The sequence below is a fragment of the Dendrobates tinctorius genome, unplaced genomic scaffold, assembly GCF_039654945.1.
Source record: "Dendrobates tinctorius isolate UK_male_01 unplaced genomic scaffold, ASM3965494v1 ptg000070l, whole genome shotgun sequence".
In the NCBI taxonomy this organism is placed as follows: Eukaryota; Metazoa; Chordata; class Amphibia; order Anura; family Dendrobatidae; genus Dendrobates; species Dendrobates tinctorius.
In genome coordinates, this window is record NW_027361738.1 from 21,830,710 (window position 1) to 21,857,553 (window position 26,844).

The 26,844-nt window shown below is 47.1% G+C and overlaps 1 protein-coding gene across 6 annotated transcripts in view; it reads left to right on the forward strand.

Annotated features, from left to right (window-relative positions):
* The window catches only part of LOC141095453 (ATP-dependent translocase ABCB1-like), a 724,951-nt gene that overhangs the window by 546,654 nt on the left and 151,453 nt on the right, over positions 1 to 26,844 (forward strand). For all 6 annotated transcript variants that reach the window (XM_073581452.1, XM_073581451.1, XM_073581456.1 and 3 more), the window contains one exon: positions 19,263 to 19,403. In XM_073581452.1, coding sequence (XP_073437553.1) covers positions 19,263 to 19,403 — 141 coding nt within the window. The remainder of the gene's footprint in view (positions 1 to 19,262; positions 19,404 to 26,844) is intronic.

Consider the following 26,844-nt stretch of genomic DNA (forward strand, 5'->3'; position numbering starts at 1 on the left):
AGCGATGGAAGCAGTTAGTGCAAGTATGGAAGGAGTTATTGCGAGCATTGACAGCTTCTGTGTGGAATTTGATCTTCACTGCAATCGGTTGGCAACTATTGCTGTCCAGAGGGAGAAAAGAAGACTGCAAATCCTGCGTCAGAGGAGACGACGGCAGTGGATTCATCCAATTAATGCGCAGAGGTTTACCCGTGGTGTGTTTTGTACACTATACCTGGAATTGAAGGATAATCCGGACAAGTTCTTCAACTACGTGCGCATGAGGCAGGACTTGTTTGAGCTATTGGTGGAGTGTGTTGGAGAATAAATCCGGAGAAAGGACACCTACATGCGGTTTTCTATATCACCGGCGGAGCGTTTGATGGTGACCCTTCGGTAAGTTATCTACTTTTTAAAATGTTTCAGATTCTGCATGCTTTTATTGTTATGTTATGGCTTGTGGTTTGTATTAATTTTACTTTTTTCCCTTTTTTTACCAGATTCCTGGCAACTGGAGAATCATTCACCTCCCTCCATTACCAGTTCCGGATTGGGATTTCAACTATTTCTGGAATTATCCAACAGACCTGTCTGGCATTGTGGGATTCTCTACACGAGGAATACATCCCAGAGCCAACACAGGAGAGGTGGCTGGAGATTGCCGACAAGTTTCAACAAATCTGCCAGTTTCCAAATTGCATTGGTGCCGTGGATGGGAAGCATATCAGGATTGTGAAACCCATCGGATCTGGATCTGAATTTTACAATTACAAGAAATTCTTCTCCGTTGTACTTATGGCCATTGCAGATGCCAACTGCAAATTTATTGCCGTGGACATTGGTGCGTATGGGCGTTCAAATGACTCTCAGGTCTTCAAGACGTCTGCAATGGGCCGTCGTTTGTATGGAGACAATTTTGACTTCCCACCTCCAAGACCACTCCCTGGAACAACAGGCCCACCAATGTCATTTGTGTGCGTTGGTGATGACGCTTTTCAGCTTTCCAAACACCTACTCAAGCCATATGGTAGTCGTGGATTGACACACTGCAAAAAAATATATAACTATCGATTGACCAGAGCGCGAAGAGTGGTGGAGTGTGCATTTGGCATTTTAACTGTCAAATGGAGAGTCCTGTTAACGGCCATAAAAATGAAAACAGAGACTGTGGATGAGGTGGTGAAGGCGTGTGTCATCCTGCCCAACTTTGTACTTTCAAAGGAACCTGTTTCCATAGAAGAAAATCTTTCTGAAACCACCTTGTGGGATTATCAGCAACCAACTGTTAGGAGTACTGGGCCAGTGGCAAGAATGAGGGACACTTTTGCAGATTATTTTCTGACACCAGAGGGAAAACTTGACTGGCAAGATGAAATGGTCTAATTTTTTTTTTTAAAATACGAATTGTGGGTACTAAGTGTTGTGTTTTTTTTACATTTTGCAACACCGGTGTACTGTGAAATGTTGCCAAGTGTTGGGTTATACCAAGCGTTGTGTTACCAAGTGTTGGTTTTTTTTTCAACTTTTACACTGTGAAATGATACCAAGTGTTGGGTTACCAAGCATTGTGTTACCAAGAGTTGTGTTACCAAGTGTTGTTTTTTTTTTAAACTTTTACACTGTGAAATGATACCAAGTGTTTGGTTTTACCAAGCATTGTGTTACCAAGTGTTGTTTTTTTTTAAACTTTTACACTGTGAAATGATACCAAGTGTTGTTTTACCAAGCATTGTGTTACCAAGTGTTGTTTTTTTTTAAACTTTTACACTGTGAAATGATACCAAGTGTTGGGTTATATCAAGCGTTGTGTTACCAAGTGTTGGTTTTTTTTTCAACTTTTACACTGTGAAATGATACCAAGTGTTGGGTTACCAAGCATTGTGTTACCAAGAGTTGTGTTACCAAGTGTTGTTTTTTTTTTAAACTTTTACACTGTGAAATGATACCAAGTGTTTGGTTTTACCAAGCATTGTGTTACCAAGTGTTGTTTTTTTTTAAACTTTTACACTGTGAAATGATACCAAGTGTTGTTTTACCAAGCATTGTGTTACCAAGTGTTTTTTTTTTTAAACTTTTACACTGTGAAATGATACCAAGTGTTGGGTTTTACCAAGCATTGTGTTACCAAGTGTTGTTTTTTTTTAAACTTTTACACTGTGAAATGATACCAAGTGTTGGGTTTTACCAAGTGTTGTTTTTTTTTACCTTGTACACCACCGGTGTACTGTGAAATGTTACCAAGTGTTGTGCTACCAAGTGTTGTGTTTTGTTTACCTTTTACACCACCGGTGTACTTTGAACCATTCCCAAGAAATAAAGAACAAAAAAGAAACTACACAATAAAGTTCTTTGAAAAAAAAAAACATTGTTTATTAGTGAATTTTTCAAAGTTATTTTTTTTTTTTTAAACTTTGTTTTTTTTTGGTATATATTTAACTTTTTCTTGTTAAATTTTGTAAAACTTTTTTTTTGGTATACATTTTACACTTTTTTTTTTTTTTTTTTTTTTAGAAAAAAAGCAAAATTTAAAACATTATAAATGCTGGTACTGTTGGGTGGAGATAGTATCAGAGGGGTTAACAGGGTTGACCACATCGAGGGGGGGTAGAGGACTGTGAAGGGAGTTGGTGAGGATCAGAAGTGGAAAGGGGGTTGAAATCATGTGGTTGGGACAGGAGTGGATGGACAGATAAGGTTTGTGGGTACATTGAAGGTATATGTGGGGGTGGGTATGGTGAGGGCATTGGGGTATAATGCAATGGGGAAGGAAGGTACTGGGAAGAATGGAATGGGGAACTAGAGAAATGAGAGAGAATGGTAGGAGGAGGGACGGCTGTATGATGGATGGTGGTGGAAGGATGGACGGGGGAAGGATGGACAGGGGAAGGATGGACAGAGGGAGGATGGACAGGGGGGAGGATGGACAGGGGGAGGATGGACAGGGGGAGGTTGGGATGCTTTGGACAATACTTCCACTAGAGCATTGTGACAGGCTTGCATCACACGCATCTGTTGGTGAGTACTTAAACCTTCCATTTGCCGGACAACGGATTGAAAAAAAATATGTCTCGGCGTCTGGTTTGATTCTAAATTCATCTGTTCCATATACCTTCTGAGGTCCATGATACTTTGATTGAGCAAGGTCAACCCAGAAGATAACTGTTGTCCATATATCTGGAAACCATGCTGGACAGATGAGTTCAGACTCAAACAGTCAGACAAGGTCATCCTTTCCTGACTCCTCAGACGCTGCCGACCAGAGCCAAAAGTTGGTCGAGATGTTGCGGCAGTGTCTGAGGGGTGGGGAACAGGGTACAAGTTGTCACCAGCAGTTCATGTGATGAAGTCTGCCCTGCTGCTCCAGTGCTGGTGGAGGGGATAGAGGGACGAGACAAGAGGGAAGGTAGAGAGGGGTCGGATACTTCGATGTGGTCACCGGGGGCGGTCTCACAAGGGATCACTCCAGAGGGAGGCAACTCTGATGCAGGCTCTCGAGTGCTGCAGATGGTGCTAAAAAAAGAGAAAAAAAAATATATTAAAGATATTGATATTTAATGTAACTGTGCTGAAAAAAAAATTGGTTAAACATGTAAACATTTGTACAACAGAAATGGTTTGTGGAATATTTACCTTCTGGACACCATAGTCGACTGGAGGAACCTCAGGGCTCTGTAGTTCTTATACTGGGTTCCCCGGTGTCCTCCCGATCCACTCGGGGCCTGCATCTCCTTGTTGAAGTCCCTCTTGAAGCGATCCCTGAGCGACCGCCACCATGTGATAACCCTGTCACCTGTGAAGAAAAAAAAAAAGTGTTTAGTATTCAACACTTCACATGCTGGAATATAAGTTACTGAATTTGTAATACTTACGCACTAAATCCCTGGCCCTCACATTGAGCTCCTCCCAGTTCTCTATAACCGCAGAACACACTTCATCCCAGAGCCGTCGGTTGGTCGGCATGCAAACGGTTGCCCATGTTCCACAGCGGCTCCCGTGTTTCAACCTCATGGATGAGGCCGTCCGTCTCGATTATGAGACCCTCTTCGACTGGTCTCTGGGGAGCACGCTGTGAAACCTGTGAAGAAAAAAAATACCAAAAAAAAAAAAAAATTACATTCAATTCAAAACACATGATGTTCATTACTCAAATAGCCAAATAGGGTTACTTACCGTTTGCCGACCACCAGAGGCATCACCTCGACGACCCTGGGATGTCCTGGGAGTCGCTCAAGTGCGGGCACCAGATTGTGAAGACTGTAAAAAAAAAAAAAAAAAAAAAAAAATTTGGTTTGGATGGATTCGTAGTTATTGTGTGTGCGCTGTGATGAATGTTTGTGTTGGGTGTAGCATTATTTATGTATGTCTGTATGTGCTAAACTTACACTCTGCGCGCCCCCTCCTTGTGTCTCTCCACCCTGCATGTCTCCTCCTGGAAGCACCTCTGAATCAGCTTCCTGTGAAAATATAATACATGGATATAGGGTTTAAAAAAAAAGTAAATAAGAGTTAAAAAAAAAAAAAATTATTTACCTCAGTTCGCTGATGATGTGAGAGGGAGCTTTCAGGAGAAGACTTTCCTGCTGTCTGGCTTGCGGGTCAGCTGCGGTGTGGCTGCTGCTGCGGATCTGTGGTCCTTCCTGAAGTGATCTGCAAGTATAAAGACACTTGTTAAGCTACTATACAAAGGAATTCACAAGCTTTCAGGCCTTTATACTTACTGAGAAAATTCCACTCTTCTGTGTGGGTCTGCTGCTGCGGCCTGGTGGGTATCCTGCGGACTGGCGGGGGTGTGGGCCTTCCTGAAGTGATCTGCAATTATAAAGACACTTGTTAAGCTACTATACAAAGGATATCACAAGCTTTCAGGTCTTTATGCTTACTGAGAAAATTCCACTCTTCTGTGTGGGTCTGCTGCGGCCTGGTGGGTTGGATGCAGCCTGATGGGTTTCCTGAGGACTGGCGGGTGTGCGGTCCTTCCTGATATGATATGAAAGTGAAAAAAAAATTTAAATAGCATAAAAAAATAAATCTTCTTTGGTATGTAATGTGTGTAATTCCCTGAAACTCAGTATACGCACAGTTTTAAGTATTTGCATGTGTAAATTCCCTTACAGTCTCTCACTGAGAGTGTAATCACACTGATTTCAGGTGTGTAATTCCTGTGTATACCCACACTGTGTGTTTGCATGTGTTTGAATTCCCTGAAAAACTCTCACCGAGAGTGTAACCACAGTGATTGAAGGTGTGTAATTGCTGTGTATACCCACACTTTGTGTTTGCATGTGTTTGAATTCCCTGAAAAACTCTCACCGAGAGTGTAACCACAGTGATTTAAGGTGTGTAATTACTGTGTATACCCACTTTGTGTTTGCATGTCTTTAAATTCCCTTAAAAACTCTCACCGAGAGTAAACACAAGTGTATGAATGTATAAATTGCAATCTCTCACTTGAGAGTATAACCACAATTGTATACCAAAACCCAAAAATTAATGTAACTTTATGGTACATAACTAGTGTTTAGCGATACCGTTCGATACCCAAAAATATCGTATCAGATGGTATCGCCCGATACGAAAAAAAATATCGGGTATCGCCGATTCCGATACCGGAAGTCCCATTCCGGTATCGGAATTAAAAAAAGCCCTTTATTTCCTTGTTGGCTAATTCTACATAATTGAAAACAAATAAGAATCATGTAGAATGTATTGTGGGAGGTGGAGGAGACATTAAAAGCATAGTGGTTTATTCAAATCACATGGCATAGCATTAATTCCAATTTTTTTTTTCAGTACGTTCGGAGTTAAAAAGATATTGACTATGTTAACCTTTTTTATATTTTGTCAGATATGTATGTTTCACAACTTCCATGCTCTTCACGTTCTTTTGTACTTCTCCCACACTTTCTCCTTCATGATCCGCAGCAGTAGCATTTTTTTCATCAACTTTTTCTTCACCTTATTCATCATCATCTTCTTCTTCTTCATCTTCTTCCCATTAATTTTTTTTTCTATTCTTCATATTCTTCTTATTCAGCTATTATCAATTTTAATATGCTATTTCTTCATCTTCTTCCTATTCTTCTTTGTCTTCATTTTCTTATGGTGACAGGCATTCCTGTAGTACTTATCTATAAAAGTTATAAGATTACACCTTACGTTCTGCCTGTCACTAAAGATTTACAACAGGATTTGTCTGCGTTCAGTTTGGCCGGCAGCAGCAGGCATTTTCCAGGGGCACCACGAGGAGGAACGGACTCACCCCCATTTACTGCTTAGTCTTCTTCTGCTTATAATTTTGATTTCTTCTATGCTGATTATTAGTCTTATGCTTAATGTTCTTCTGCTTTCTGTTCTTCTGCTTTTGCTTCTTCTGCTTCTTGTTCTTCTGTCTTTTGTTCTGTATCTTGGTGGTTGTCTTCATGTTCTTTGTACTCTTGGTCTTATTATTTAGGGTCATATTTCTGGTCTTCTTTGGTGTGGTCTTCAGGGTCGTCGTCATCAGGGTCGTCGTCATGGAGATCAATAAGGATTACCAAAGACAATTTCAAAAAGCTTGATCTTGGAAATGTAGCAGAAGGTACAAGAAGGCTGAGAAACTGGCTAGAACCAGCAGACAGTGCTGGCACCCGGATGGGTAGCAGAAGGAACAAGAGCCAATGGCACTTCTGAGGACCAACTGACGGTGCTGGACCACGGTTACTAAGCAGAAGGTACCTGTGCTAAAAAGCACTACCAAGGACCAGCTGATGGTGCTGGACCTCGGATACCGAGATGGAGGCACCTAGGCCAAAGGCTGTGGCGAGAACCAGCAGACAGTGCTGGCACCCGGATGGGTAGCAGAAGGAACAAGAGCCAATGGCACTACCGAGGACCAACTGACGGTGCTGGACCACGGTTACTAAGCAGAAGGTACCTGTGCTAAAAAGCACTACCAAGGACCAGCTGACGGTGCTGGACCTCGGATACCGAGATAGAGGCACCTAGGCCAAAGGCTGTGGCGAGAACCAGCAGACAGTGCTGGCACCCGGATGGGTAGCAGAAGGAACAAGAGCCAATGGCACTACCGATGACCAACTGACGGTGCTGGACCACGGTTACTAAGCAGAAGGTACCTGTGCTAAAAAGCACTACCAAGGACCAGCTGACGGTGCTGGACTTCGGATACCGAGATGGAGGCACCTAGGCCAAAGGCTCTGGCGAGAACCAGCTGACAGTGCTGGAACCCGGGTGGGTAGCAGAAGGTACCCATTCAAAGCAAAGTAGCCAGGCCGCAAGCCGGCCGCAGTTACCGAAACCCACAGTCCTACAGGGGGTCCATGTCCCATTGGCACTACGGATCCAGCCTTCAGTGCCAGTTCCCGCAGCCCACATAGGAGTCACCTAAACTGCAGGCACCATAGAGTCGGCTAACCCGGCCGCAAGTCGACAGGACAACGGATTGGTGGCATAGTGACCTTGACACTACCCGGAAACAGCAGGCGTGCTGGAACCAGGCTGGGCAACAGGGAGTACCCGTGCCAAAGACACTGCCGAGAACCAGCTGACGGTGCTGGAACCCAGATGGGTAGCAAAAGATACAAGAGCCAATGGCACTACCGAGGAACAGCTGACGGTGCTGGACCATGGTTACTAGGCAGGAGGTACCTGTGCTAGAAAGCACTACCAAGGACCAGCTGACGGTGCTGGACCTCGGATACCGAGATGGAGGCACCTAGGCCAAAGGCTCTGGCGAGAACCAGCAGACAGTGCTGGAACCCGGGTGGGTAGCAGAAGGTACCCATTCAAAGCAAAGTAGCCAGGCCGCAAGCCGGCCGCAGTTACCGAAACCCACAGTCCTACAGGGGGTCCATGTCCCATTGGCACTATGGATCCAGCCTTCAGTGCCAGTTCCCGCAGGCCACATAGGAGTCACCTAAACTGCAGGCACCGTAGAGTCGGCTAACCCGGCCGCAAGACGATAGGACAACGGATTGGTGGCATAGTGACCTTGACACTACCCGGAAACAGCAGGCGTGCTGGAACCAGGCTGGGCAACAGGGAGTCCCCGTGCCAAAGACACTGCCGAGCACCAACTGGCGTTGTTGGAGCCCAGGGACAATCATGGTGTAGGCCGAGGCCTACTTGGTGGTAGTTTTAGATTGTTTGTAGGCTACAACAGACTGTCAATGTGCTCCAATTAGGCATCTGTCTCCACTCTGTTTCCAGGATTTCACGTGACCACCAACACCGCCAGTTTATGCTTACAGCAGCCGTCTGCCCAATCCACACGTGTTCCTGTGTTACTGGGATTCTGTAATGTCAGCAGATCCCCTGATGTGTGTCTGCCACTGTCTCCTGCTCTGTCCACCTTCCCACTGCTTGCAGTGGGAAGGTGGACAGCGCAGGAGACAGTGGCGGACACATATTGGGGGATCTGCTGACGTTACAGAACTCCAGTAACACAGGAACACGTGTGGAATGCGTGGACGGCAACTGTGAGCAGGAACTGGCGGTGTTGGAGGTCAGGGGAAATACTAGAGACAGAGTGGAGACAGAGGCCAAATCAGAGAATGTTTAAATCTGAAGTAGTTACAATTTGGAGGCAGCAGCAGTTTGCCCTCCACACAGCAGGGGATCAGCTGACGTTACCGAACCCCACTTTCACATGAACGAGTGTGTTTTTCTGTGTGGACAGCACTTCCGAGCACCAACTAGGGTTGTTGGAACCCAGGGACAATCATGGTGCAGGCCGAGGCCTACTAGGAGCCAGGTGTAAAGCTGAGGTATTTTGACTTTGGAGGGAGCAGGACACTTTACCCTCCACGCAGCAGGGGATAAGCTGACGTTACCGAACCCCACTTTCACATGAACGAGTGTGTTTTTCTGTGTGGACAGCACTTCCGAGCAACAACTGACGATGTTGGAGCCCAGGGATAGTCATTTTGTAGGCTGAGGCCTACTTGGAGGCAGTTTAAGATAAGACGTTGTTTGAATTTGGAGGCAGCAGCAGTTTGCCCTCCACACAGCAGGGGATCAGCAGACATTACCGAACCCCACTTTCACATGAACAAGTGTGTTTTTCTGTGTGGACAGCACTTCCGAGCACCATCTGGCGTTGTTGGAGCCCAGGGACAATTATGGTGTAGACCGAGGCCTACTTGGTCGCAGTTTTAGATTGTTTGTAGGCTACAACAGACTGTCAACGTGCTCCATTTAGGCATCTGTCTCCACTCTGTTTCCAGGATTTCACGTGACCACCAACACCGCCAGTTTATGCGTACTGCGGCCGTCTGCCCAATCCACACGTGTTCCTGTGTTACTGGGGTTCTGTAATGTCAGCAGATCCCTTGATGTGTGTCTGCCACTGTATCCTGCTCTGTCCACATTCCCACCGCTTGCAGTGGGAAGTTGGACAGCGCAGGAGACAGTGGTGGACACATATAGGGGGATCTGCTCACGTAACAGAACACCAGAAACACAGGAACAAGTGTGGAATGCGCGGACGGCAACTGTGAGCAGGAACTGGCGGTGCAGGAGGTCAGGGGAAATACTAGAGACAGAGTGGAGACAGAGGCCAAATCAGAGAATGTTTAAATCTGAAGTAGTTACAATTTGGAGGCAGCAGCACTTTGCCCTCCACACAGCAGGGGATCAGCTGACGTTACCGACCCCCACTTTCACATGAACGAGTGTTTTTTTCTGTGTGGACAGCACTTCCGAGCACCAACTGGCGTTGTTGGAGCCCAGGGACAATTATGGTGTAGGCCGAGGCCTACTTGGTGGCAGTTTTAGATTGTTTGTAGGCTACAACAGACTGTCAACGTGCTCCAATTAGGCATCTGTCTCCACTTTGTTTCCAGGATTTCACGTGACCACCAACACCGCCAGTTTATGCGTACTGCGGCCGTCTGCCCAATCCACACGTGTTCCTTTGTTACTGGGGTTCTGTAATGTCAGCAGATACCCTGATGTGTGTCTGCCACTGTATCCTGCTCTGTCCACATTCCCACCGCTTGCAGTGGGAAGTTGGACAGCGCAGGAGACAGTGGTGGACACACATTGGGGGATCTGCTCACGTAACAGAACACCAGAAACACAGGAACAAGTGTGGAATGCGCGGACGGCAACTGTGAGCAGGAACTGGCGGTGCTGGAGGTCAGGGGAAATACTAGAGACAGAGTGGAGACAGAGGCCAAATCAGAGAATGTTTAAATCTGAAGTAGTTACAATTTGGAGGCAGCAGCACTTTGCCCTCCACACAGCAGGGGATCAGCTGACGTTACCGAACCCCACTTTCACATGAACGAGTGTTTTTTTCTGTGTGGACAGCACTTCTGAGCACCAACTGGCGGTGTCGGAGCTCAGGGAAAATCAGGTAGTAGGCCGAGGCCTACTTTGAGCCAGGTGTAAATCTGAAGTTGTTTGACTGTGGAGGGAGCAGGACACTTTGCCATACACACAGCAGGGGATCAGCTGACGTTACCGAACCCCACTTACACATGAGCGAGTGTTTTGTCTGTGCGGACAGCACTTCTGAGCACCAACTGGCGGTGTCGGAGCCCAGGGAAAATCAGGTAGTAGGCCGAGGCCTACTTGGTGGCAGTTTGCGATTGTTTCTAGACTACTACTAACTGTCAACGTACTCCAATTAGGCCTCTGTCTTCACTCTGTTTCGAGTATTTCCTCTGGCTTCCAACCACGCCAGTTGCTGCTCTGAAATGCCGTCTGCACAACCCACACTTGTTCCTGTGTTACTGGGGTTCTGTAACAGCAGCTTCTCCCTAGTGGTGAGTCAGGCAATGTCTCCTGCTCTGTCCACATTTCCACTACAAGTAGTGGGAATGTAGACAAAGCAGGAGATATTGCCGTGCTCAACTCTGGAGATGAGCAGATGTTACAGGACCCAGGTACCACAGGAACAAGTGTGGATTGTGCAGACGGCACTTGAGAGCAGAAACAGGCGGTGTTGTAGGCCGGAGGAAATACTCAAAACAGAGTGGAGACAGAGGGCAAATCAGAGAACATATTAAATCAGAGGTAGTCAGAAGTTGTAGGCAGCAGGAGAGTTTGCCGTACACACAGCAGGGGATCAGCTGTCGTTACCGAACCCCACTTACACATGAGCGAGTGTTTTGTCTGTGCGGACAGCACTTCTGAGCACCAACTGGCGGTGTCGGAGCCCAGGGAAAATCAGGTAGTAGGCCGAGGCCTACTTGGAGCCAGGTGTAAATCTGAGGTTGTTTGACTGTGGAGGGAGCAGGACACTTTGCCATACACACAGCAGGGGATCAGCTGACGTTACCGAACCCCACTTACACATGAGCGAGTGTTTTGTCTGTGTGGACAGCACTTCTGAGCAACAACGGGCGTTGCTGTAGCCCAGGAAATAAAGTTCAGGTCATAGAAACATGAACACAACAGGAGACCTGGATCCTGTTGCCAGCCAATTATTTATTCTGGAAGAGGACTGGCAAATTCAGGTGAGATCCAGGCCTTGTTCATTTTCACAAAAGTAAGCCGGTCAACATTATCGGCGGATAGTCGCGTGCGACGGTCTGTTACCACACCACCTGCAGCACTAAAGACACGTTCCGATAATACACTGGCAGCAGGGCAAGCCAGCACCTCCAATGCATACTGGCTAAGCTCTGGCCATGTATCCAGCTTAGAGACCCAATACTTGAACGGGGAAGAGCCGTCTGGGAGAACACTAACAGGGCACGACAAGTAGTCTGTCACCATCTGATGGAAACGTTGCCTCCTGCTGACTGGAGCCGTCTGTGATGGTGTAGCCGTTTGTGGCGGTCCCACAAAACTTTTCCACATTTGGGCCATACTGGCCTTGCCTTGTCCTGCAGCACTGCCTCTGCTACCTCTTTGTGCAGAGCTTCCTCCACTGCCTCTACACACATGGCTGCTTTGAAAAGCACTACCAGCAACACTTGTGGGGGGAATGGAGAACATGATGGCCTGCACAAGTGTTTCTTGGTACTCCCGCATTTTTCGCTCCCGGTTCAACTGTGGTATGAGGCTTTGTAAGTTGTCCCGGTAGTGAGGATCTAGGAGGGTGTACATCCAATAATCAGCTGTGTGGAGAATGTTGGCGATGCGGCGGTCATTTAACAAGCACTGCAGCATGAAATCAACCATGTGCTGCAGACTGCCAACTGGGCCGGAAACGCTGTCCCCAGCTTGAGGCAGCATCTCTGCCTGCTCAGCATCACCCCACCCTCGCTGTACACACTGACTACTAGAGCCTTGTGTACCTCCCTCCTCTGGAGAGATGTGTTCCTCCTCCTCCATTGACTCCTCGTCATCCTCCTCACTAAGTGTCCCCTGCCTGGGCCTTTGTGTGGAAGCACGTTGCGCAGACTTGCCAGAAGCAGATGGCATTTCTGACTGCTCATCCTCGACCTCTTCAAAAACCTCCTCACTTAGTGCTTGTAAGGTTTTTTGAAGCAGACAGATGAGGGGGACAGTCATGCTGATTAGTGCATCATCTGCACTGGCCATCCGCGTGGAGTCATCGAAGGCACGCAAAACTTGGCAGATGTCCCTCATAGTGGCCCACTCAGTGGTGGTGAAGTGTGTCCGGCGCACAGTGCGACTTGTTTGCGCCTGATGCAGCTGGTACTCCATTACTGCTGCCTGCTGCTCACACAACCGCTCCAACATATGTAACGTTGAATTCCACCTGGTGGGGAGGTCACATATGATGCAATGTTCTGGCAGGCGGAATCGGCGTTGCAGAGATGCAATGCGCGATCTTGCCATGCTGGAACGCCGCAAGTGAGCACACTCTAGGCGAACCTTGTGCAGCAGTGCATCAAGATCCGGATAGTCCCTCAGAAAGCTCTGCACGACCAAATTGAGCACGTGTGCCAAACATGGTATGTGAGTGAGGTTGCCTAGGCCCAGAGCTGCCACTAGATTTCGGCCATTGTCACTCACTACCAAACCTGGCTGGAGATTCGCTGGCACAAACCACACATCGCTCTCCTGCTTGATGGCATTCCAGAGCTCCTGTGCTGTGTGGCTCCGATTCCCCAAAGAAATTAATTTAAGGACGGCCTGTTGACGTTTGGCCACACCTGTGCTCATATCTGGCCTAACAGGCTCACGCAGTGCCGATTCCGAGGAACTAGAGTAGGAGGACTCAATATGTACAGACTGCATTCCTGCAATCCTTGGAGTTGGCAGAATACGTACAGAGCCACTCTCCAGATCTGTACCCGGCTCCACAACATTGACCCAATGGGCAGTGAGGGAAAGGTATCGTCCCTGTCCATGGCTACTGGTCCACGCATCGGTGGTCAGGTGGACCTTGCTACTGACGGCATTTAGTAGCGCATTTTTAATTTTTCCCTCCACATGCTTTTGCAGGGCAGGGACGGCTTGCCTGCTGAAATAAAAGCGGCTGGGCACATTGTATTGTGGAACTGCCAATGACATAAGGTTCCGGAAGGTGTCAGTCTCCACCAGCCTGAATGACAGCATCTCAAGGGCCAGTAGTTTGGCAATGCCGGCATTCAGAGCCAGTGCTCGGGGATGGTTTGCCGAGTATGGCCGCTTTTTCTCCCATGCCTGTGCTACCGATTGCTGGTGAGTGACCTGGGAGTGTGCTGATGACTGCGAATGTGGTTCAGTGGGTGGAATTTCACTGGGTCTCTGGACAACAGTGGCAGTGGTTCTTCCATGGCGTTCCAGTGAGGAAGCCGAACCAGCTGTGTGTGAGCTGGAGGAAGAGGCCCCAACACGAGCTGAAGAGGTGGTAGGTGCTGCTGAAGGTTGGCCTACATCTTCAGAGTGTCCGTGTAACTCCACCTCGTGCTTGGTACGCACATGTTTCCACATATTTGTGGTATTGAGGTTGCTCACATTTTTCCCTCGTTTCACTTTCTGATGACACAGCTTGCATTTGACAAAGCAAATGTCATCTGCAACTGTGTCAAAAAAAGACCACGCACTGCAAGTCCTGGGAGCGCCCGTTTTGTGTTTTGGAAGAGGATTGCTCCTCACGGGTGCCAAAGTGGAGGCTACAGGCAACCAAGTCTGCCCCCGCCCTCTCCCTCCTCTTTTGGCCGTTCGGGGAATCTCTTCCACAGAGCTGCTCCCACCACCTTCCTGTGGCTGACGCCATGATGGCTCAAGGACCTCATCATATCCACTCCCCTCTTTAAGCACCGGCTGGTCCTGGGTTGTCTCGCCAGCACCATACGCACCAGAAATTGGCAACTGAGTCTCATCATCATCTGATGCATACTGAGGTGTGCTGACCATAGGCACTGGCCCACCCGCCTCTTCAGATTCAGAGGGACAAAGCAGTTGCGCATCACTGCATACTCCCTCTTTTTCACGCTCTAGAATGCTGCTTGGCTGGCCACCTCTTTCCAAGCCAACAGATTCTGAGAACAGAAGTAAAGATTGAGATGGCTCCTGTCCAGGGCTCTCAGACAGCCTGGGCAATTTGGCAGGTGGTGAAGAGACAGATGGTTGCTCTTCAGTGCTCTGGCCTTGGGAGGATGCGGAAGTCATTGAAGTGGATGCGTTAGCTGCCATCCATCCGACAACGGCTTCAATTTGTTCGTCACGCAGCAGTGGGGTACGGCGAGGTCCTACAAAGCTGCGCATGAAGAACTGTTGCCTGGTAAAAGTGGGGGATGCCGGGTCACTGGTGGCCGCAGCAGACACCGAATCCCCACGTCCTCTCCCTGCTGAATCCCCCCGTCCTCTCCCTGCTGAAACTCCACGGCCACGACCACGTGCCTTACTCCCTGCCTTCTTCATCTTGGTAGACTAATAAAGATAGGCAGAAAAGTAAAAAAGGGGTGGCTTAGTGTTCTTATTCCTGAACACCTGCTAACCAGTATAAGAAACACTAATTTCGCTAAGAGTGTGTGTACTACACTTTAATATGATCTAATGTGGCCTAGACAACTGTAAAGTGGAGTGTTTGGTGAACTTTATTTCCTTTTTTTTGGGTGGGGGGAAAGGAAAGGATGTGACCAAAGTTTGAAAGCTATAGTATCACAAACTTTTTGGAGCGATTACAATGCAGATAGCTAACCTACAATGCAATTGATGAGGCTCCAAAAAATAGGGTGATACTAGCCTGGCTGGCCCTGAAGGGCACAAGCCAGCAAAAAGGCTCCTCTATCTAATCCTATATAGTGTTTGCAACCAACCAATGACAATGGATGCGGTTGGAAGCACACTAATATAGGAGCAAAAATCTGGCTAAATTAGCTGCAAAAAAAGGACTATGTATGAGGCAGTGACGCACACTGAGCGGACTACAGCTAGCGGTGGCTGTAGAACACACTGCAACGTGAGCTGCACTCACACACAGAGAGACCTATCAGACAGCCAAAAACAGTGCAGAGAAATGGGCTATAGCACTGAAAGGCTGCTGAAAGGCTCCGCTGTCCACTCCTTTAGTGTTTGCAACCAACGTATATGGATACGTATGGAAGCACACTATACAGGAGAAAAAAAAAGCAGCAATAAAAGAAAAATGTGTATGAGGCAGAGACACACGCTGGCCGGCCTACAAGCAGACGTGCCTGCAGGACACACTACACAGCGTGGGTCTGCACTCACACAGCCCTTGCAGACAGCTGTGAAAACAGCGCTGCTAGGGAAAAGCAAGCTACAGTGGTGGTTTATGTAGCCTGGGTTAAGCACTATATGTTTTGTGGAATCGCTATTTCTAACTGTCCCTCACAGTCTTCAACAGCAGCCTGTCCCTAACTGAATTCACAGCAGAGTGACCAGAAATGGCGGCTGCAGCGCTTTTTATAGTGCATCATGACATCATTTCAGCAGCCAATCACAGCCATGCCAGTAGTTAACATGCCTACATGCCTAACAGGATGTACCCACACTTCTGAGGATCCCCATTGGCTGAATCAAATCGAGCGGGCTCCTAGCATTATGGGAACTTCCGATTCCGGTATTCGATATGAAAAAAGTATCGGAACTAAGTATCGGAATTCCGATACAGCTAATATCGGCCGATACCCGATACTTGCGGTATCGGAATGCTCAACACTACGCATGACACACACGCAGACAGGCCACACACACACACAGACATGCTCCAGGGTCTTGCAGGTGGAAGACTTGCAGCTGGGCAGGCAGGTTTTATAGCTCTAGCTCGGTCTTCTTCTATCAGTCTGGCTGGTGTCGGATGTCTGGCTCTGTGTCTTTAGTGTGGCTGGTGCCGGATGTCTGGGCCCAAATACACCACATACAATACCAGCTACACCAAAGACAATGCACACAGAACACAATCCAAGCATACTTGCAAATATTAAAATAAAATTACAGTAGTATGAAAATAAAATTCTATACACATGCAACAGAAAAACAATTAAAGTATGAAAAAAAAACACAAACACACATGATACACATGCCCACACACACACAGACAGGCCACACACACACACACACACACACACACACACAGACATGCTCCAGGGGTCTTGCAGGTGGAAGACTTGCAGCTGGGCAGGCAGGTTTTATAGCTCTAGCTCGGTCTTCTTCCATCAGTCTGGCTGGTGTCGGATGTCTGGCTCTGTGTTTTCAGTGTGGCTGGTGCCGGATGTCTGGGACCAAGTACACCACATACAATACCAGCTACACCAAATACAATGCACACAGAACACAATCCAAGCATACTTGCACATATTAAAATAAAATTACAGTACTATGAAAATAAAATTCTGTACACATGCAACAGAAAAACAATTAAAGTATGAAAAAAACAAAAACAATTAAAGTATGAAAAAAAACACAAACACGCATGACACACACACAAACAGGCCACACACACACAGACAGACAAGCAAAGGACACACACAGACATGCCCCACACAAATAGTTTTAATACTCACACAATTGCAGGCTTTTGGTGGCTTGGTAGCAAGCAGGCCTCTCTCTGTCCTGGCTTGTGGCTGGGCAGCTGGGCAGGTGCTGGCAGGCCTCTTGCAGCTGGGGTATGGCAGGCTGGAAGGCTCTCTCTCTTCTGGGCAGGTGCTGTCTGTCTGGTTCTGGCTCTGACTCTTTAGTCTGGCTAGTGCCTGTTGTCTGGGCCCAATGATTAATTAGCCCACCTTAAATAGTTTTGGGACTGTCTGGAAAAGTATCTTTTTTTCTGAGCATGCTCAGTGCGATTTAGCGGATTCTGCCGGCGAATTCCTCAAAATAGCGGATCCCGGCGGATCCGCCGCCCATAGGCGCCCATTCTACCGCTTGGCGGACGACGGTGGATCCGCCGTTGTCCGCTATTTTGACGGCGCCAAAAAACGTTGCAAGCTCCAGCCTCCTCAGACAGAATCCGCCAAGAATGTGGCGGATCCGCCGAATAGCAGACGTAACTGACGACCATCTGCCACAATCCGCCACTAATGTATCTCAATGGGAAAAAATGGCGGATCCGCCACAAGAAAAGCGGATCCGCCATTTTCACTTTTTGGCAGATTTTGACTGATTTGAAAAAACTGTAGTGTGAAACAGGCCTAAATCATGTAAAAATTCCAGAGACCTATCTCTTTTGATTAGCTTATAATAAAACTTACACATGACTTTTATAAGTGTTTAAACAGTAAAAATGACATAAAATATGCCAAAAAACAGTTGAAAGAGAGGTTATTAATATACCCCATGGTACATTTCAGACAGTGCAGGGTCCCTTCGACATGGCCAATTTACGTTTTTTGCGTTTCCGCTTTTTCTTCTCCTTCCTAAAGCCATAACTTTTTTATTTTTCTATCAACATAAACATATGAGGGCTTGTGGGATGAGTTGTATTTTTGAATGACACTCTCCGTTTTTACCACATAGTGTAATAGAAAATTCCAAGGGGGAATTGTGAAAAAAAAATGCAATTTTGACACTCTTTTTTGGGAATTGCTTTTATGGTATACATTTTGTGGTAACAATTACCTCAACTATGATTCTGCTCATCAGGTGAAACCAAACGTCCAGCTTTTTTTATAATTTTAGTGGTGAAAAAAAATCAGAAGTTTGCAAAAAATTCTTTTGGGTTGTGTCACCATTCTCCAAGACCTATAATGTTTTTACTTTTCTGTCAATGTAGCTGTGTAATGGCTTATTTTTGCAGAGAGACAAAGTTTTAAACCATACCATTTTGGGATAGTTTTGATCGCCTGTTACAGCATTTTTTTGTGGAGTCGCAGCAACCAAAAAAACATAATTTTGGCATTCTTGATTTTTTTCTTCATTTATGGTGTTTAAGAATTGGCTTAATTATTTTTATAATTTGTTAGATCTGACTTTTCTGAATGCAAAGATACTATATATATATATATATATATATATATATATATGTGTGTATGTTGTTTATATTTTTATTATCTTTATTTTTAATGGGCGAAAAAGGGGTTTATGAAAACTTTTGCTTATATTATACTTTTCATATTTTTAAAAGTTTTTTCTATACTTTCCCTTGTTCTTATTAATCCCCTCAGAGGATTTGAAGCTATGATCATCTGATCGCTTGTGCTATATAAAGCAATGCAAATAGCAGAAATCATGGTCTCCTTTGAAGCCCGGCCACAGACAGGGTTTCAAATTAGCTCTGTAATGACAAGCATTGGAGGTCTTCAGTAGACCCCTGGCTGCCTTGCCCCTGGTTCCACAGTGGATGCATGGGATAATGTAAATCCATGCCGGCGCATGTTAAATGCTGCTGTCAGAGTTTGACACCAATATTTAATAGATTAACAATCATAGGAGCAACATAGCTCAATTGTTAGAAGCAGGTCCTGGCTATAGCGCACAGCCATCAACTGCCGGAACCAAACTTTTTTTAAATGATCAGCCGAACCCACCAGACCCGAACATTCATGGGTTTGCCCATCACTACAAATGACCAAAGGAACCTATTACAGCCAAAACAAGAAGTGGTGTAAAAAATATTTCCTCCATCTTCTCCTGATCCTAGAGAATCAGATCGCACTATGATCACATTCTAATCAAACTCTAGTTTAGATCAAACTCTAAACTAGAGTTTGATCAGAGTGTCATTTGCATAATCAAACCGATTCTCTTGGATGAGAGACTACACAATCATCTGTACCCAGTCTTAGGAATATTAATTGAATCCATAGAGTTCTATGAGAGTAATGTTTCATGGATATAGGAAAGGAAAATGGACTATCATTATCAATATGCAGAGAAAACTGTTATTTTATACTAATAGGTCACTCACATACTGAATATATGTTCATGTATATTTTCAAATACTTATTTTGCTTTAATATACTTTTTGTTTCTTTCAGGAATTTATTTAAGATGGCATTTATTCAGGGAATCACATATGGAATATTGCAGTCAATGCCCTTGCTTTTGAATTGCGCAGTGTTCAGATTTGGGGCATGGCTTGTCGCACATTGCTATTTATATTTTGAAAAAGTTTTCACGTAAGTTTTGGAATTTCCTTATTTGGTAATTTAGTATAAAGTTAACATTTTTTTAAAATAATTTTTATAACTCTTAATCATGTCCCTTTTAATTCTTTCAGCTCCTAAATAATTCACTACTGCACACTGAAACTGTGTTAGTAAAATATATCTTGTACTTCTATTATCATTTGTTTTAATATAATAATTTAGGCAGCATTATAAAGTTCTTTAAACTAGTCCTCAAGTTTCTAAAGTAAAATTAAAAAAGAAACAGTGTTACCTTTTCTTCCCCCTACTCATCCTGTTCAAACTTTCCACCAGTTTTTGTTTACAAGTGGTCAACAGTAGAGTTGAGCGACTTTTGGTTTTTTAGGGTCGAGTTTCGTTTCGTGAAACCCGACTTTTCCAAAAGTCGGGTCGAGCAAGATCGGCCGATTATAGGGAAAAGTCGGGGTCGTCCCGAAACACGAAACCCAATGTAAGTCAATGGGGAATAAAAGTCGGCAGTGAGAGGAGGACAGGAAACACACCTACAGTGCCCATTTGAATGCCAAAAGCATCAATTCTTCTTACTTAAGCTTGTCAACCTTAATTAACTTCATAATACAAGTTACGCACTGAAAAATGGGGGTTATTTGGCTAAAGTTGTGGGGGGGGTAGGGCTGGCTCCAGGTTTTCATGTGCCCTGGGCGAAAGAGCGCCCCTTTAACACATACCACAACTCATCATGCTCCGATACGGCAGAGAAATAGCGGTATAGTACAATGAAAAATACTTCACTTTTTACATCTCATGACGAGGCCCATCTATTTCTCCATACAGAATCATTGGTCCCATATAATGTTTGAAACAGTATATGATGAGCTTCACATAATGCTACAGTATATGTTGGTCCCCATGGATGAAGCTCCTCTGTCTTATGGGCCCAAATAATGCTCCAAACATAATGGGCCCCATTTCTAATGCTCTAGTGTATAATGGGCCCTGTAAATGCTGCTCCAGTGTCTGATGTCCACCTTTGGAATGTTCCAGTGTATGGTGGGCCCCATCTATCATTCTCTAGAGTATAGTGCTCCCCAAAAATTGCTGTCCCAACATTGAAAGCAATCAAATAAGTATCCTCGCTAGGGAATCCCTGTACTAGTCTGGACTCCTCGTCGTCCCCATCTTCCATCTCACTGCACAGTATTTCAACCTTGCAAGTGCTGTGATCCTGAGTGAGCAGGGGGGGCCCACTCATTGGCGACGGCACTGGCACAGGGCCCCTGATAGTACGGTGGTGTGTCTGATGGCGGGTGGGCCGAACCTGCACTTTCATCTGCAGCTTCCTCTTTGTCACCGTGTAAGATGGAACTGTATATGGGAAGGGTAACCTGAGTTTCATCAGGGTCAGATTCAGGCCTTGTAGCGTGCGAGGGGAATGTAGTGGTCTGGGTCAATGTACCAGCAGATTCATCGAGCAGTGGCTGGGCATCAGTGCACTTGTGTCGCCCCCAGGAGTACGGTCGCCACAGTGGCATTACCTTCCTCCTAGGGAGTGTGATGTCATGCTTGGGAGCAACGAAGGATCTCTCTAGCAGGTTAACTGATTGGGCGGCATTATTCCCACGAGTCATGACCCTCCAAACAGCGTTCATGAAGGCAAAGTGTTTGTTTTACGTGGGCAGTATGGTTGCAAAGCTGAACCTTAAAGGAATGTCCAGAAGGGCACCACCAGGAGTGGAGCCTACGGTTAAATTCGACTCCACCTGGGAAACCTCAACCATGCCAGCTACAGAACAGATGCACACATTGCAAGCTTAATTCCGTTAACGAACGAGACTCCGTCATGCCCCGCGGTCCGAGTCTGGCTTACTAGAGGGACACGTGAGGCTCTGGCACATGAGATTGGCAAATAACTGGTGTGTCATGCCCTTACATGTCCGTGGCTGCATGTGCGCTACACTGAAAAGGCCAGCGTTTGTCGCTTACAGGTGCAGATAACCCGCTGAACAACGTTAGTGATGGGGATCACTGATTACAATTATTACCCGCGAACGATGATTTCCCAGTAAGTGCAGGTCAACCGCAGTTCCGGAATTAGGCCTAACCGTCATTCCTGAAAAAATGAAAAACTTACGTGTGCAAACCACAGGTGCTGTAGCTTGCTTATAAGCTCGCCAGCTGTTCTCACGCCCAGTATGGATTACAGGTGATTGCACATAGGTGAGAAAGGGTACCGTATCCCCGGATAACATGTATGGATAGCGTACACATTCAAAATATATGTCTATACATCAGGAGGCAGGCTCAGACGGTGTTAGGCCCAGTATGGCTTGCACGTGATTGCACAAAGGTGAGAAAGGGTACCGTATCCCCGGATAACATGTATGGATAGCGTACACATTCAAAATATATGTCTATACATCAGGAGGCAGGCTCAGACGGTGTTAGGCCCAGTATGGCTTGCACGTGATTGCACAAAGGTGAGAAAGGGTACCGTATCCCCGGATAACATGTATGGATAGCGTACACATTCAAAATATATGTCTATACATCAGGAGGCAGGCTCAGACGGTGTTAGGCCCAGTATGGCTTGCACGTGATTGCACAAAGGTGAGAAAGGGTACCGTATCCCCGGATAACATGTATGGATAGCGTACACATTCAAAATATATGTCTATACATCAGGAGGCAGGCTCAGACGGTGTTAGGCCCAGTATGGCTTGCACGTGATTGCACAAAGGTGAGAAAGGGTACTGTATCCCTGGATAACATGTATGGATAGCGTACACATTCAAAATATATGTCTATACATCAGGAGGCAGGCTCAGACGGTGTTAGGCCCAGTATGGCTTGTACGTGATTGCACAAAGGTGAGAAAGGGTACCGTATCCCCGGATAACATGTATGGATAGCGTACACATTCAAAATATATGTCTATACATCAGGAGGCAGGCTCAGATGGTGTTAGGCCCAGTATGGCTTGCACGTGATTGCACAAAGGTGAGAAAGGGTACCGTATCCCCGGATAACATGTATGGATAGCGTACACATTCAAAATATATGTCTATACATCAGGAGGCAGGCTCAGACGGTGTTAGGCCTAGTATGGATTGCACGTGATTGCACAAAGGTGAGTGTCATGGTCACGTGTGTCAGGACGCAGATGATGCCGCAAGGCGAACCCATAACACACGTGACCCTGGATACACCGCCTCCAGTGGGGCGCATTTAAATAATAAAAACGTGCAGGTGGATATGCCGCCTCCACCTGGCGAATTTAGGTATTACACGTTATACATACAATAATCAAATAATAAAGGGGGAACCTGGGAAACTTTAACAATGGTGGGCCCTGCAATAGGGAAAAGGGAATTGGAGACCTCCTGAGCTCCCCTGAGCCAGTGTCCCTGCACTCCTAACGTTCCCTATGCCAGTTTCGCACCAGGCGCCGCACGCGTACCTCAACGCCCTAGCTCGCCCTGACCCTAAACCCTCACTAGGGAATAGGTCGGTGCGGAAACTAATCCCACCACTGCACTAATAACACACATGAGGAAAGAGACAATACAGGGGTAACACCACTTAGCTTTGCTCTGCTGCGTGCGCTCCCAGCAACAGAGCCCACCACCTGCATGCATCTTCTCCTCCACCCGGATCCATCACCATAACAGGATCCTTCACCTTAGTGCAGCCTTGGAGCAGAGTCCACCACCAGTTGCAGCTGCTTAGAACCAGAGTCCCAAGGATGAGTTCAGCCTCTGACACGAAGTCAAGCATGCTTGAGTCCAGCTCAGCGGCCAAGTCCCACATGGTGAGTGCCACTCTCCATAGTAGCCACTCCACCAGACCATGCAGACACTTCCCGCTGACTCCATCACTGCGACCCCACCACGCCATGCCAGCCCTTCGTCCAGACACCATAGCTGAAACACGTCCCCCCTGGCTAAGCTGCGCAGGACTCCTCACCAGCTCCATCCTTCCTCCAGGCTCTCCAACTCAGAGTGAATACAAACTCACAATATCACAGGCAGTGATTGCACCCCCTAGCACACCTTTATAGGGTGTCACACCTGATCCCTAATTAAGTGCACAAAAACCTAAAGTGCAATACTGCTAACCACCACTGGGGACAGTCAAGACACCTTGGAACTTTCCAAAGTAAAAAAAGTTCACCCAGTGCAATTTAATACCGCCAGATCCAACACTGGATCATGACAGTGAGAAAGGGTACCGTATCCCAGGATAACATGTATGGATAGCGTACACATTCAAAATATATGTCTATACATCAGGAAGCAGGCTCAGACGGTGTCAGGCACAGTATGGATTTGACGGCCCAGACTACACAGCGGAGGAGCAGGGAGAGGTAAAGATTGCAAATGCTGGGGCCCTGCCCAAGCAAGGGGGGCCCACTCGTGGGCGTCGGTACTGGAACTGGGCCCCAAGTGTCGGCCTACCCACCTGTCCAGGGCAACGGCACTCGCACGGTGTCGTGCGCTAGGTGGTGACCCCGGCCATGGGGGGGGAGGCAGCACAGTGAGGGAGTTTTAGAAAGTGGCATATGTTGATGTTGGACATTCAGCTGATGCAAAAGGCGAAATAGGTCAAGTCCCAGGAAGAGGTGGACCAAAGCAAGCCATTTTTCTGTCACCCTATGTGTCATCAGGGGAAGGTGGGACAAAATCCTTGGAAACCCATGCATGGTTCATTTTAATGAAGGTTAGATCATCCACATTTTGGGTTGACAGACGGGTCCTTTTTTCTGTCAGGATTGACCAGCTGCACTGAAGACTCTTTCCGATAGCACACTTGCAGCTGGGCAAGCGAGCTCCTGTAAGGCATATTGTGCCAATTCAGGCCAGGTGTCCAGTTTAGCGGCCCAATAGTCAAAGGGGAATGACCTGTGTGGGAGAACATCGATATGGGAGGAAAAGTAGTTTGTAACCATAGTTGACAACTGCTGTCTCCTGTCACTTTCCATCGATGCAGTATTACCAGTTGTGTGAGCGGTACTTGAAAAATCAGTCCACAACATTGTCATGAAACCCCTGTCTCCAACGCCACTTCTGCTGTGTGCACCATGAACACCTCTGCCAAGCTGCCCCCGGCCCGTACGGCTCGTGTGAGAACAATCGCCGCTGCTGTGTGCTGGGAATGCCTCAAGCAACCGATTTACCAGAGTTGCTTGCTTATTAGCCAATATTAGGTAAAGGTTCTCCTGTGGCATGATGTTTTGTAATTTGCCTTTATAGCGTGGATCCAGGATGCTGGCCAACCAGTAGTCGTCATCGTTCATCATTTTGGCAATGCGGGGGTCCCTTTTTAGGATCTGCAAGGCATAATCTGACATGTGGGCCAATGTTCCCGGTGTCAATGATGCACTGCGAGTGCTGGGTGGAGGAGCACTTTCTGGCAAATCCACATCCCTCCAGTCACGCACAAACCCTGTACCAGACCTTGCCACACCAACATTTTCACTTGCCCCACGAGATGCATCCTCTTCCCCTAAGTAATCATCCCCATCATCATCCTCCTCCTCCTCTTCTTCCTCCACCTCGTCCAGGAAAGGTCCCTGAGCAGACAATGGCTGAATGTCATCAAGGATTCCCTCCTCATGAACATTGGCTGCAGACGCCTGCTCCTTAAGGTGCGTCAAAGTTTGCATGAGCAGACGCATAAGTGGGATGCTCATGCTTAGGATGGCGTCGTCTGCGCTTACCAGCCATGTGCAGTCCTCAAAACACTGAAGGACTTTACAGAGGTCTTTCAGCTTCGACCACTGCACACCTGTCAACTCCATGTCTGCTCTCAAAGTGCCTGGCCGTGTATCCTCCCACAAATGTATTATGGCCTGCCTCTGCTCGCACAGCCGCTCCACCATGTGCAGGGTGGAGTTCCACCTTGTTGCAATGTCGATAATGAGGCGGTGGTTGGGAAGGTGGAGCAATCGCTGCAGCTTCTGCGTACGAACGGAGTGTACAGGCGACCGGCGGATGTGAGCGCACAGTCTTCGCACCTTCTGGAGCAGGGCTGTTAACTCCGGATAATTTTTGAGGAAGCACTGCACCACCAGGTTCAAGGTGTGAGCCAAGCAAGGTATGTGGCTGAGTTTTGAAAGGGCTATGGCTGCCAAAAAAATTACGGCCGTTATCACTAACTACCTTGCCTGCCTCAAGATGTACACTGCCCAGCCATGACTCAGTTTGTCGCTTCAAGTACTCGGCCAGCACCTCGGCGGTGTGTCTGTCGCCCAAACACATCATCTGCAACACAGCCTGCAGACGCTTTCCACTAGCTGCTCGATAGGGGGACACCTCGTGTGCAACAGTGGCAGCTGCAGATGGAGTGCTCGTACGACTGCGCTCTGTGGACGAGCTTTCGCTTCTGGAGGAGAAGGAGGAGGAGGGTCGAACGCCTACAGCCAACTGTTTCCTATACCGTGGGCTAGGCAGCACTGTCCCACCACCGCTGTCCCCTGTGGACCCTGCATCCACCACATTAACCCAGTGCGCAGTGATGGACACGTAACGGCCCTGGCCATGCCGACTGGACCATGCATCAGTTGTCAGGTGCACCTTTCCACTCACTGACTGCTTGAGTGCATGGACAATGCAGTTTTTTACATGAGGGTGGAGGGCTGGGATGGCTTTGCGAGAGAAGAAGTGGCGACTGGGTAGGTCATAGCGTGGTACTGCATAGGCCATGAGTTCGCGGAAAGCTGCGCTTTCCACCAACCGATAGGGCATCATCTCAAACGAGATTAGTTTGGCAATGTGGGCGTTCAAACCCAGTGTATGCGGATGAGAGACTGAGTACTTTCTTGACCTACTCATAGTGTCTGGGAGGGTGAGCTGGACTTGAGAGCTGCATATGGTGGAAGTAGCGGTGGACAGGGCGGACTGAGAGAGGGTTGATGATGGTGGAGTTGGTGTTCTTTCTGATGGCCTAGATTCAGTATTTCGTTGATATAACAGTGGGATTCCCTGACTGCTGTGGCCTTGCAACGACACCTCAACATTTGCTGCTGTGCAAACCGGTGGGCTTACAGTGGGGGAAACAGTGTAGCGTTGTTGACTACCTTCGTTGTGATCAGTTGCACATGTGGCACTTGAGGTTTGGTGTTGTGTCCACGCTTGCAAGTGAATGCTGGTTAAATGTCTAAGCATGCAACTGTTATTCAAATTTTTCAGATTTTTCCCTCGGCTAACGGTCTTTGCACACTTCTTACAGATAACCTTGGCCTGATCATGAGGATTTTGTTCAAAAAAGTGCCACACTGCACTCTTCCTACTTTGGAAGACATTTTGCTGCCTAGCACGCTGTGATCTTTTGACCGTCTGGACAAGCTGTCCAGCAACTCTTTTGATTTTTGGAACCTGTCTTTGGAGTGCTCCGGGCCTGCCAGATAACAGCTGTTGCGATGTCGATGTCTGCTGTGGATGCTCCTCCTCATCTGAGCTATTGGAAGCAGCTC